The sequence below is a fragment of the Cloeon dipterum genome, chromosome 3 (genome assembly GCF_949628265.1).
Source record: "Cloeon dipterum chromosome 3, ieCloDipt1.1, whole genome shotgun sequence".
Lineage (NCBI taxonomy): Eukaryota > Metazoa > Arthropoda > Insecta > Ephemeroptera > Baetidae > Cloeon > Cloeon dipterum.
The window spans coordinates 13,998,676-14,012,606 of NC_088788.1; the positions used below are offsets into that span (position 1 = coordinate 13,998,676).

A 13,931-nucleotide genomic window follows, 5' to 3' on the forward strand; every position below is an offset into this window, starting at 1 on the left:
TTTGGCGGAAAATTCTGAGGAAATTGCACACCAAGGTTTCCAGACAAAGAGGAACGCGGAACGCCGAGTTAATAAGTTGTTTTCTTCACTGTAATAATTTATAGAATAGAGGCCAATTTAACAGCCAAAATTTTCCTTGATAAATCAAGGGGTGAGCTCAAAAATTCCAGTCCTCAAACTCTTTTCCTACAGCTCCCTTTGATTTTTGGAGGCACTCTGCTCGAGTTATGAAACTTGATGAACAATTGCTTGCACAAATTCTGGCTTTGCATAAAGGCGAGCACCCTTTGATCGTCGAGTTGAAGCTCGAATTCACCGAGCCGCACTAACGACTTGTTACATTTATTTTCCCCTCGTGAGCGTCACACACATACGCATAATCCGCGCACGCACGTCGTCCAAATGATTAAAAAAGCAATATTGCAGAGCGAGAGCCGCCCGTCGGCAATAATAATTCAATTAATGACAATAAAATTAAAGCCTCTCACGTTTCGCCGTTTAATTTCACGCAGCCGGTGTAATTAGACTAACTAAAATAATATAATTGCGCTGAAACAAAAGCAGATGTTGCTGCCCGGCTGCGGCGAGAGAGAGATTTGCGGTAACGATTCGGTCACACGCAGAATGCGAATGAGACGACCGGGGGATGCGGGGTAGCAGCCCCCGACACGAGCTTAATGCGCAGCCCGCGCGATATTTTGTCTCGAAAACAATCTGTTCGAGATGAGGTGGCGTAATGCGAAGCTATTTGTGTCTGTTGCGAGTCGTTCGCGCCGCCTGCGATATCGCTATTAAATAAATGAGAGAGCTGCGCGGCTGTGCTGCACTTTTGCTCAAATTATCCTCAAACACCCTGCTTCTTGTGATTTTACTTCAAAACAAAGTTTTCCTCACGCCGGTTTAGTAAGGAAAAATTCTAAACAATTATTATTTTGAACGTTCATTTCAAGGAAATACAAGATCCATTTTTCGCAGTTCTATTTTTGTCACGTTTTTATGCTAAATAATAACACTAACACTTGGATTTGGACGGAAATGATGAATTTACTTCATAGGAATTCCTTTCAAGGGTGTTTCTTCCCCGCACCCTGCTAGGTTGTCATATTGGGCGTCAGCTGCGAGTCAAACGATGATACCCTGCGTATATGGATCTCTGCCGACACTTTTCTGCTGAATAATCGCGTCCGCACCGCTCGTCGAGAGCTTTATCAATATTTTCCTAACCAGCATCAGCAACAGCAGCGGGAGCAACGCTCCCCCTACCCCCGGCGGCTGCCCAGAATAATAAGGGTGTCAGGCGTTCGCCGAGATTTAAGTTAGATTGATGTGGAAATAAGTGAGATTTGTAAATATGGCGGCGATGATCGGCGAGTCCGGCCACGTTGGCAGCGCTCGCCAACACTGTCAATCGCTAATCCCAAGGCATCGAGGGGATGAAGGCCGGTCGGTGTCCGTGTCACGGCCGAAGGCGGGCGTCGTCATTAATAAAGCATTTCCAGTGATCGCATTAATTTATCATTTATACGATCGAACTCAAAGCATTTTATCGCGATATAAACTGGTGACATTGCTAAGGGCAGATTAAAACGGGAAAGGTTAAAGTTGTATAAATTATAATATTTTTGCTCTGTGTTCGCGGATTTTTAATTCCGTGTTTTTTATATTCAGAAACATAGTTGAGTCGGTTTTGATCTATTAATTTTGACTTTCCGTTGATTGCAATACAGAAGAAATTTTGCTAGCATATTTAATTGATCCTGTCATCTTACGGAAAAAGCTTTGGATTTTAAGATTCTCATTTTTAATTAATTTTCATGGAAAAAATCGATATTCACCAGTGAATCCGTCTGAATTTGATCAAAAAGCTCTCTTTAAATAATTTGTTTAGTAAAATTGCTACTTTGCGACAAATTTGCATTTATTTGCACGGAAAATGGATAAAATTGCCATATAAAATTCCCCACCCGGTACATAAAATACATGTATAAATGCTGGCAAAACCAGAATAATTGAACGTTTTTTTCGCGGAGGGGACGAGTTTACCTTACAAGAAAACAGATTCGACTCGCGCGAATCACCCGGCGTTTTTCACCCCTTGTTGCCGGCGTTTACATTCGCCACAATGCCATTATCCACCAGCAGCAGCAGCTTTTGCTCTCCTTCCCAGTCCTCTGCTATCATCAAAATATTTTCTTTTACTCGCTGCGGGTGTAATCTAAACGCATTCTTTCTCTCTTTTGCGCCAACCCTCTTAAATACTCGGAGGCTTGCTTTTTACGGCCACTTGGCGCGATAAAAAGAAAAGAGGGTGCTTGCCTGCAGTATTATTTAAAAAGTTTGTTAATGAATAACACGACGTCGACGGCATTTATCACTGGCGCTTAATTTTATTCAATCGACACACAAGCTTGGGAGTGAAAGGAAATTTGCATGAATCCCTTTGAGCGGCCCCCTCTCTTCTTCTTTTTAATTTTCTGCGTGTGTCAAAGAGAAGAAATGCCGCCGCGAGAATGAGGAAAGAAGAAGTGTGTCCCTTGGCTCTCTCTCTCTCTCTCTCTCTCTCTCTCTCTCTCTCTCTATCTCTCTCTCTCTCTCTCTCTCTCTCTCTCTCTCTCTCTCTTGCGGGTATTTACGAGTGGCAATATTGCGTATATGGCTGAAAAATATGGTGTGTATAACATGACCTCAGGGGTCTAAATGACAAATACCTTTCTCTCCGCGTGGAACAACCCCAAGCGAGCGTTATTGCTGAGACAGGCAGCCTTATTCTTTACAAATGTTATCACTAGATATATTTATAGCCCGCTGGCTGGCTGGCTGCTGGCTTTTCATTTGCTATTCCTACAATTTATGTGTCGCAAATATTAGCTGGAGAGAGAAACACGCTGTCATTGTGCGTGTTATTAAAATCCGGCTATGATAGATGATGTTGCGAGACTCCCCGTTAATTCAAGTCATAAAAAGCCGCCGCCGCCGCCGCCGCCGCCGCCGCCGCCGCCGCCGCCGCCGCCGCCGCAGCCGCAGTCCGTCCCTGCTCTTTTCATACACAGATTCCACTTGTCCCCGCGTGCGTTTGCTTTTTCCTGTAAAAAATGATTAAGCACTGAGTCAAAAACCACTGTCGATTAATCGCGTGCGCCCATTTTGCTCGCTCTGATTGCCGGTGTCAATTCAAAAACAACTCAACCAGTAATTGATGACGTGCGATTTCATCGGCGCAAATTGAGTGACAATTAATCAGGCGCGCGCTCTGCGGTGCAAAATGCTGCAACCCGCCCGACAGCAGCTGATATCGCCAATAATTTGCTGTTCACCGCGTCCTCTGCCATCTGATAAACACGCTGAATTGGCTTTTGTTTCGCTTTTCACCCTAATCACCGCCAAATTGCAAAGCTTACAGACATTCTGATCATTGCTAATGTCGATGAAAATCAAATTTAGAACCTTTTAAGCACAATATTTCACTGTCGGAAGCTTTCGTGGCTCTCAACAAACTGTAAATCATATTTTAATAAACATAGAGATGAATCATTGTTACAATTGAAAATAATAATAATTTAATTTTTAAATGGTCAAAAAGCGTGGCTAATATGTTTAAATCAATCTGCGCAGAGCTTTAGCTTTTAATAAAACTTTTACTTGATATATTGTAGTTAATTTCAGTTTATAAATTTTTCCCTGAGATTTTAACAACATATTGTCTATTTCAGTTTGGAATTTAGATGAATGGGCACTACGCGAGCCTCAAGAGTATCTGACCAATGCCCTCCATACAAAGCCGAAACATTCGTCCCGTTGGTCACGTAACATCCCATCTGGGGTGGACCATTTGAGGCGACAAAACGACAAGCGGCACTTATACTATTATCTATATATCCGCGACTACAGAAGAACGTTTGTCAAGTTTGTTTAGCTGTCGCTCGGCCGGGCATTTGTTTCGCTTTGTCGGAAGCCACTTTGAACTCTTAGAGTTTGCGCGACTAATTGTGTAATGAATGGCCATCGGGGGTGACCTTTTCTGTTGATCCATCTGCCCAGCCGTAAAGCGTAGTCCCTTGCCGCTAGCTTTTTTCCGGCCAAAATCTCCGCTCTTATGAAATTAAAAGCATCACTGGCTCCTGTGAACTTTTTCTCTGTGCGTTTGTGCGGAAAAGCGAGCGAGCGTGCCTATCTCGTTTCATCTTTCCACCCCCCTTCAAGGAGGGAATTTAATTAAGTGAAATTACGCGCCGAGTGTGCGACGAAAAGAGCGGCAGTTTAATTATGTTATAGATAAAAACGGCGTCTAGTTATTTATAATAACAAGATTATACGCGCAATAATGAGCAAATAAAAAACACGCCAAAGGGTCGTCGCAGTGCGCGACACAGCGGCAGGGACGTGCATAAAAGGCGTTTAAAGTTCTTTTGCCCTTAGCTGACATGCTACAAAATGTTATTTCTGCTGTACCCAAGGTGAGCGAATCCATTTTTTTTATCGTTTCAATATCGGTTAATGCTATTTCAATTAACGTTTTTAAAATTGAATTCAAGTGCGTTTAAGAAGAAAATTGAAGAAGCAATTATCTCAAGCTACCAATGAACATTACTTCCTTCCAAATGTTGTTTCTTACATAATTGTCTCATTACTTTATGGATGTGTGCTGATTTGGGGCAAGTTGCCCTGTCAGCCCATAATAAACTTAATTTTGAAACTAAAATTGACTGGTGTTTGAGGTGAAAAAAATGTAAAAAGTTTGAATCTTTTTATATGATATATTTTATAGCAAAAAATTGACGTTTTGCAATTCTGGCAATTATACATACCGTATCAATCTGCAATCTAAAAGATCCAGTGATTCACGTCCCTCTAAAATCTCAAAATTTTTGTCGACTCACATATTAAACGTGTGTACTATCTACTTACGCTCCCTCTCGCCCTGTTTTGCCTCCCCCATCCGATTGTTGTCGTCCCCCAGGCCGCGTGTGCGGATATTTATTGTATTATTTTATCTCTCTCGACGACAGATGATAATGTCCAAGTAGAGTCAATATGCAGCCTTGCTCTCTCTCGACAACAACAAAAGTTACGCGATTTTATTGGTTTTCCTCCATCAAGTATGCACGCAATTAGTCGAGCTCCATCGGCTGATTTGATATGCATCGACAGCTCCTGTGAAATATACTCGCGCCGAATATATTATCTGAACACCCGTCATGCCTAGTTAAGAATGTTTTGGGTGTTTCTATCCATATTGATTCTAATTTTCACGTCAAACTGTTTGAACATGCGAAATTGATCAATATGTTCAAATTAAGAGTTTTATTTATTATTTTCATTTTAAAAATTAAAAATAATTAATTAGAAAAAAGTTAAGGCGAATAGCTTTTTTTATCAGAAACTTAAGATCAGGCGAAAACCGCAACGATAAATTATTTATGCAAATCAAGGTTTTTGCCAGACTGCACCAAGCAGGCAAATCCCTTTTCCGCCGCAACCTCTCGGCTCGAGCATCAGAAACAATTAATTAAGTGTCGACAATAGTGTTGACAGAAAGTGCGGGCGCAGATAAGCCGCAAAACGTCTCCTCGGGGACATGGCGATTACAATATGCGGCGCCCATATGGCCCTAATTATGTGCCGCGCTCTGTTTGTGTTGCTCTCGGCGCGGATTTAATCGAATTTTCCAGCACGAGCAGTAGCAGTAGCATCAAAAATGCATTTTTGCGTCGGGCGGGCAAAAGTGCAGTGACCATATGGTGCCCTCGTTAGCGCGCGTGTATGCAGATTAAGCGGCTCTCACTCCCCTGCTCCGGCCTGTCCGTTGCCACTATTAGTATGAATTCGGCATCCAACGCGTTTGTGTTTCGCCAGAGGACAGCTGTGTGTGTATAAGAAAAGTCATTTGCAAGTATTATCCCTGTTTAGCTCGCTGCGCTGACTGCCCTCTCTCGTGCGTGGATGTGTGTGCGCTGCTAAATCGGGAGATTTGCGCGTAAAAAACGGTTTGGGAGAGAGCGGACCGCGCGTATGTGACGACAATCCAAAAGAAAATTCTCGTTTTATGATAAAAATCTGAGTAATTTTATAGGGTGTGTATGGAACAAATGTCAAGTTGAGACTCAATGTAAAATCCAAATAAAAAATAGATTGTGCGGAATTTAGAAAATAATTAAATATACACCCCTAGGTCAACTAAAATTGGAAATGATTTATTCTAGAAGACTCGTGTTCACGAGGCATGTTAGTACGTTTAAGGTTATTAAATTTGTAAACAAGTGGTGTCCGTGGCTCCAGTGCAAATGACAACCTAGTGTGCAAATTAGAAAATTTAAGATTTTTTAATTCAATGGTTTGAGCTATTGGTTGAGGGTTTTATGCTTGCTAGATCTAAGAATTTACTCTAAGCCCTCAGGCGGGACAAGAAGCTCATGAATTATAGAACTGTAAGCAGCAGAAAATTTCTATATAGAAATACGTGAAAATAAACAGCTCATTAATACACTGAGGAAGGTGCATTAAATTTAAAATGAAAAATAGGTATAATAATTTGGAAATTTTAACAATTTATTAGAAAAAAATAGCCTATTTATGGCACGAACTGGCTTGTTTGCTGGTGCGAACGAAAAATGTGTCTTTTGACATATACTTAACCTCAAACGCACCAGAAAATAACTATTAATCTTTTCACTTGGGAAAATTTCATTAGAAACCAATCATCCAGCTCAGTGGTATTTGGAAATACGTGATTCAATGTGAGTCTAGAAGATGTTGCTCTACAGTTAAGCTACACAATTATTATTTTCTATTGTGTGTGATGAAGGAAAGTACATTTTTCCGGTCACCCGCAACAAGCGAGTTTGTGCTAAGAATGAGGTATTTTTTCAAGCTATTTTTTTCTGAAAGGTTTTTGTGACTGAAAATTTTGTCGTATTTTGTTCATATCACTTCCATGTAAAAGGGATGAAAAATAGTAGGCAAAATAAAACACGACTTTCAACAAGGAATGTCCTGTATTTTTAAGGAAAATATTTTCGATCATCATGTATTTCTATTATGCATTTCTCATATTCTTTTTAAAACTTATGAGTGCGAGGCTGCAGCGTTTTTATTCGCCTGCTTTGAATCTTATTCAAATGTTTCTATAGATGCATTCATTACCATTTCGGGTCATCCAAAGGTTTCTCTAAATGGACATTTAAACGCTTGGACGATTGCCTGACTTAGTTGCAGGGCTAATCCAGCACGCACACCGGCAATTTGCCTATCAAAACTTGATTTTCATAAGAGTTAAACTCGGCATGAAGAAGCGCGCGGCATCTTTTTGATCGAAAACGCATCGTCACAAAGGTAATTCACTGGTCACTCGCGGCCAACGCTTAAGCTGTGCTTTCTAATTAGGATTTCCTGCTTCAGCAACCGCGCACTTTGAATAAAAGGCTTTATGGCGTTCGCTGCTCGGCGGCAATAAAAAGCTGTTTTGTCGGCGCACATCACAGCGCGCACGTATATAAAAGTCGCGACTTTTTACACACGCATCTTTTGATTGCCAGGTGGCAGTTTTCAATTCGAGTTTTACACCCGAGTGCGCGCAATTTTATTGGCTTTTTGTGCCCGCGCCCGACACAGTTTTCGCCTCCGCAAACGGTGACTCCGCCTTCATTCGAAAGACAACTCGCCAGTACAGACCGAAACAATTATCTAACAGTAAATTGGTTAACCAGCTTTTCATTTTAATACTTTATCCTCCCCCGCACCCTGGACACGAGAAAACTCTTTATTTTTCAAATTAAGTTTGTGAAGGCGGCGGCGGCGTGCCTTTTAGATACAATAAAAGGAAGGAGATTGTAAAAATACTTCGTTTGCCCATCTCCATAAAACCTTTTCAACCGACTGACTGACTGACTGAGCGGCAAAAACACCAATTTGAGTATTACATATCCTTCGCAGCTGAGTTTCCAAGCTCGAGAGGTATTTTTTGCTCCAAGCGACGGAAAAGATCTGAAATAGGGCCTTTCAAAGGCCAAGATAGACGTCAGATTTTATGGCAACAACTGCACTTAACGTGAATTTTATACTTTGTTTCGACTCTTACTCTCTATTTCAGAAGCTTGGAACGCTAATTTTTTAATTGCTTCGCAAGTTTATTTATTACTGTTTAAGCGTTCTTCGCCAGTCCACAGTCCAGTGCAAGTAGAATTATTTCCATATAGTTTTCAGTAAACAGCAAGACTAAGATTTAACATGCTATTTTTTCCTCCAGGAGATAACGAGGAAATCCCCATATTCAGTTGTTTAAATCAATCATTTTCAATTTAATATTTAAAAAAAATTGAAATCCAGCGAGTTCAAGACTGACATTGAGTCTTATAATAAAAAAAACAATATGTGTAAACAAACAATTAAAAACGTAAAATATGTATTAATTTCGTGGTTTATTGTTGTACATTCAAGCGCAAATGTGATTTCAGTGTTCCCGCTCGTCCGGTTAGTGCGTTTTATTGCGAGAGTGTGCATAATAAGCAGCTGTCTTGGACCATATGTGTATAGAATGGAAGGAGCACAATTTGAGCCGTTTCAAATCGGCTCAGGCGGATCGTAAAACTAGCAACCGCGCGTACAATAAAAATAGATTGCTCTTAAAGTACTACATGATTTACGTATTACGCCAAGCCGCGGCCTGCAATAATAAAACACCTCTGTAAATTATCGTGAAAGCCGCAGCACCAGCTCGGCAGCGGCTCACGGGTCCTCATCATCATCTCTCTCTCTCTATCTCTCTCTCGAATTCTGCACACACAAAGCGGCCGTGTAATTAATACCGCAGGAGCGCAGCCCCCGCACTGCACACAAAGCGCCAACAAAGCCAACGAGAGAACGCAGGCAATAATAATAATTGCGCGTGTAATTAATTCAATTACACGCAAATGAATGGGCGCGGGTTATTTCGACATTGCGCACACGCGAATGTTTTAATTCTGGCGCATAAAGGCTCTTTCAATTAGTTAGCTTCCTCGTTGTTCCGCAGACAGTGCAACTTTTTGGCAATTAGTAAGGAGATTTGTTGTTTTCAACAGCGGTATAATTCAGGTTTAAGCCCTTCCCTAAATGTAGCATAAAACTAAACTGCGTGCTTTAATAAAATATTGATATGATTTCAAGCAAAAATTATTCCTGCTTTCCTCGTCGGAGCTGAGGTCAAACCGCAAAAGACGGCAATTTGTAACCATCCTTGTAGAATAGTTAAGAGCGACTGTTTTTAGAGTTTTTGTCTCGATGCTCTTCTCGCCTCGACCAACAAGCAGATTTTTCAATTTCGCCTCGCTCGTTAATATTATTTACCTTTTTTTAACACATCTGCGGGCAGAGCGATGAATTTATTATTTCCATACGCGCATCGTGACGCTTGCAGCACCGATTCAAAGGCGGCAGGCGGGCAGGCACAAAAAGCGCTGTTAAATTGAGTGAAAAATGAATGTGTTAAATCTCGTTTACAATGAAACATGAATCACTGCACGGCCCTTTTTTGCTGCCCTTTTATTATTTATCGCCATTGTGCAATAACATCTTACTTTGGCGCTTTTTGCAATGCGACAAAAGCGAGCGAGCGAGCGAGAGAGCGGCGGGGTCAAGAGGTCACGGCGAGGGCGGGGGCGCATGAGCACCGGAGCGGCGCCGCCCTGCGCACCCCTGTGAGCACCATTGGAGCACCAGTCAGGGTGCCGCCCCCTTTCGCGGCCAGGCCAATCGAGCGGCCGAGGCAGAGCGCCAGCCAGATCGACTCGCCAGGCCAATTTCGCCGGCAGCACAGCCAACTGCTGCCACCGAATAGATTAGAATAAAGTTTAAAACTCAATCTGCTGTTTCGGCGGCGCAGTTTGTCGCTTTTTGCCGCATGAACAAAGGGGTTGTAAATAACGCGGCGGCGGCAGCGGTGCGGAGGCGAATTTATTGCCTTGGCTCGAATTATTCCTGGCCAATTTCGCTTGCTTCTTCCCCCTTTTTGCTCCATTTGTACGCGACGTGTCACAATTTCCCTGCCGACGGGATTTATCTCTGACAGCTCTGGCCAAACCTGCAGCACTTTTTTGCGCAGAGTGGCGGAGGAGTTTCTGCTCTGTGCTGACCCAGTTCTACCGACGGCCAATCGGATAACGACTGCTTTTGGTTGCCGAATGCATTGATTTTGTGCCACTCGCGTAAAAATCAGCTCCGGCAGACGATGCAGACCAGTGATAGCAAATCACACTTTGTCTTTTACTCTGATCAACGGATGGGTTAACTCGCCACCCAATTAAAAAACATTTTCGTCGCAAATTCAAAATATTCAAATAACAATAAATTATTGAAATAAATAAAATCGCTGCCAGTGGTTGCAGAGAAAATATTATAAAAGTTAGTTAGATACCTTGTATAGCTTGGTTCCATGAAGTTGGAGGTACACGAAATTTATCCTGTCACTAGCCTTTCATATTTCAAGATAGTCTTCCCAAAATAGTATAAGGTGAAATAGCTGATGCGAGATTCTTTCTTCCAGAATCGTCAAGAAGTTCACAATTTGATTATCCGAATGCTAACGCACGCCGTCGTCAGACTTGGCAATAAAACGCTCGTTCCTGGAGAGAAACGCAAGGCAAACATTTCAAGCGCGTCTCTCATTTCCTTTTCTTAATAAAAAGCTGCTGTGACGAAAGTGCCACTGCCATGTAGCCAGATTTTAATTTCAAAGTTGGAATGAAGTGCCCTTGATTGCCACTCGTGAGGCAGTTAAAAATGGCAATTAAAATTTTAATATCGGCCGCAGTGGCAACAACTTTCTCAACAGCTCTTCTTGCATCGATTGAGCTCTCCGAGGAGAGGACATAAGCAACCGCCGACCGTCTTAGATGCAACAAGCCTGATAAAAATAATAATTTTTAATTAACAATGCACGTCTTGCACCCTCGCCCGTCTCCTTCATCCCCCGCCACAGCGCGTAAGAGCCGAAAGAGTCTCATCAGATAACAGCCGTTCCCCTTCATGTCGCCGACGCTGTACATTTATTTATTGCATATTAGTACGCGCGGCGACTGCCTCTCCTGTTTGTTCAGAATAAATTTATCTGAGCGCGAGGTAAAAAATACTACGTTCGTGCCAGTGTCCTTTCCAATGGGCCAATAAACACGAGAGAAATCTGATTGTGAATTATTTATTTGTATTTTTCACCGCTTGTTGTTGGCAGATAATGAGCTCAGATTTATCGATCTATTCAATCCAGGCAATAATTGTATTGTCGACGCGCTGCCGATTTGTTTGTACTGCGAATCCAATGGACGTGTGCGAAGACCGGCCGTAATTTCTTGCCTTCGTGCGAGCATAGGAAAGGATCGATTGATGAGAAAATTCAAAATGCTTAAATTTATCAGGATTGTTGATGTGCGCAAACTTTCAAAGTAAGAGAAGAGAAGCGAAATAGATAAAAATATATTTTGAATTGAAAAAAAAATCCCACTCAGTTCTGCACTCAAGAATTACGGCTTGATTGTCATGCCACGATATTTTATACCAGCAGTAAATAATACAACATTTTTAAACTAAAAATTTAATATTTAAACTTGTAGCTCCCTTTCGGGGCAAAGCCTTTTCTTTTTAGCTCAGTATCTCATCCTATCAAATGAGTTAATCTTGGACTTAATACAAAAAAACAGTACTCAGCATAAACATTCGATTTTCATTTTTAAATGTATCTTTGGAGACTGTTCTAATTATGAATTAAAATGAACTTATTTCCTTTCATTTTATCTAAAAAAAATCAAGTTGTAAGGGTCAACTCTGACTCTGCCCTCCTGGACAGGGTTTTCGCAATTTTTTTCCAAGTGTTGCCTTTTCTTACTTGCTTTTACAATTTTTTGACTATGCCATAAAATGATTGCAATTTGAAAAATGTGAGAATAAACAACTATATAATAAAGCTATTTACGTAGCATACAGGTTTAAGTAAATAACATTTTTATTAAGCTGCGAGGCACAGTGAAAAGAAAACAATGTTAAAATATTAACTTAACATTAACCATAAAATTGAATTAGCATTTTTTATGCTTCTTGCAACAAACCCGCTCATGCAGCATAAAAAGTTGAGTTGGCCACTATCAGCATAAATATTTCAATTACGCTGCAATCCACTTTGCAGCCGCTTTTATATGCCTTTTAAGTCCGAATTCATAAAATCCATTAAATGCGAATACCTCGAGAAGGAAATTTTTTATCATTTATGGCCGCGCGCGGCGAAAATCAATTGTACACACACTATATTCGCGGGGCAGGCCATAAAATTCGTACGTTTCTCGCTGGGTGTGCTGCTCGCGCGGTTTATTAAAGTTCGGAAACACGACTGAAAGGCCTCTCCACAATTCCGGATGGCTTGGAAAAAACGGACAATTACCATATTCCGCCCGAGAGTAGTCAGTAAATAACAATTAGAGGCGCGCAAAATGAGAACAGTGCTATTTCCCAATGTTGCCTTAATGGAAATATTAAAAGGGCCGTCGCGTTTACAAGCTCCGAGCGAAATCCGTGTGCGCCACACACGATACGTTTAAAAGGTGTTACATGTTGTTATAAAAGCTATTAAGGGGACGATATTGCGTGCCTCCACTTTATTAGCATAATTTGATCACTAATGGATCATAATTCCTCAAAAACACTTACCGACTTGCGGTTTACACACCGCCATCAACGAACCGTTAAAATATTAGCATTTTTTGCTCCCGACCCACGTCGACAGAAAATCCCGCGAGTGCAGAAATCACATTAACTATAAGCGAGGGCTGTACTCACGTCGGAATCCACGACCCTCCTCAGGGGTTGAGCGTTCCGAGCCGGGGGTGTCGGCGCGCAAGTTGGCCTCCTCTGTGCCACTCATGCTCTCGTCCTCCTGCTGATTCAGCGGCGACGAACTCAAGTCAGGCGAACTGGCCTCGTGACCGACCTCTAAGTTGTATAAACTCTTGCTGCAACCTGCCCTGATGTCAGGCTGGAAAAGATGTATTTATTTTATAGGGTAAAATCACCGATAAGCTTTGGTGCATTTTGGATCGTTTATTTATTTTTTAAGAATAAAACAGGTAGGGAAATAACAGCAAGATTAAAAAAGCGACCTTCAGTGGGCTCTTATGATGTCGTTTCTATGTGAAAAATTGAATAGTAAATCAAGTTTCATTTATTTTTTGAATGCAATTCAACAAACAGAATCATATAAATCAATACACTGCTACAGCTTGTATTAAAAACCAAATTTTATTTTTTAAATGTTAAGATTCTGATAGTTCCAAGTGAAACAACGATAGCGCAGGCACTAGCTTGCCTCCTTTCTGCGTGGCTTGCGCCACAAAGGAGTCCTTCAGATCTCTCAAGGAAAAGTGGGTAAACCGTAATCCCGAACAACAGCGAAACCGCAAGATTCATTACCCCTAATAACAGAGCACACACTCACCCCTGTTTTGAGACTCTTGGCCTGCGGAGGGGCGAAAGCTGATAGCGGCCGGAACGCGCCGTGGGTGCCAAAAGTCAATCGTGGGTCAAGAGCTGGGTGCAGAAACTGATGCGGCTGCAAGTGTTGCAGCAAGTGACCAGGGTAGCTAAATCTTCCAGGCAAGTGAAAGTCCTTCGGAAGCTGCAATTGTTATCATACAGCAATTGAAAAAATAATCAACTGTTACTTTTCTTCGCTTAAAAATTATTCTTTAATCGAGTCCAAAAAAACTTTAGTGATTGACATGAAATCCGTAATTTTTTAAACTTTTTCGCGGTAATTTTCATATTCCTTGCGTGGATGACGCACGAATGTAATATAATGACTTGTTTTTTAAGAAAAATAAATTGACTGAATTTATTAAACAAAGGTAACAAATTTATCAGTTAGTCAGAATGAGATGTGCCAAAAGTGCAGCAGACATGAATTAGTGGTGATCACA

The 13,931-nt window shown here is 41.5% G+C and overlaps 1 protein-coding gene across 3 annotated transcripts in view; it reads right to left on the reverse strand.

Moving 5' to 3' along the window:
- The window catches only part of LOC135939561 (E3 ubiquitin-protein ligase RNF220-like), a 36,529-nt gene that overhangs the window by 19,348 nt on the left and 3,250 nt on the right, over nt 1-13,931 (reverse strand). For all 3 annotated transcript variants that reach the window (XM_065484022.1, XM_065484020.1, XM_065484021.1), the window contains exons 3-4: nt 13,451-13,630; nt 12,796-12,991 (exon numbers count right to left, since the gene is read on the reverse strand). In XM_065484022.1, coding sequence (XP_065340094.1) covers nt 12,796-12,991; nt 13,451-13,630 — 376 coding nt within the window. The remainder of the gene's footprint in view (nt 1-12,795; nt 12,992-13,450; nt 13,631-13,931) is intronic.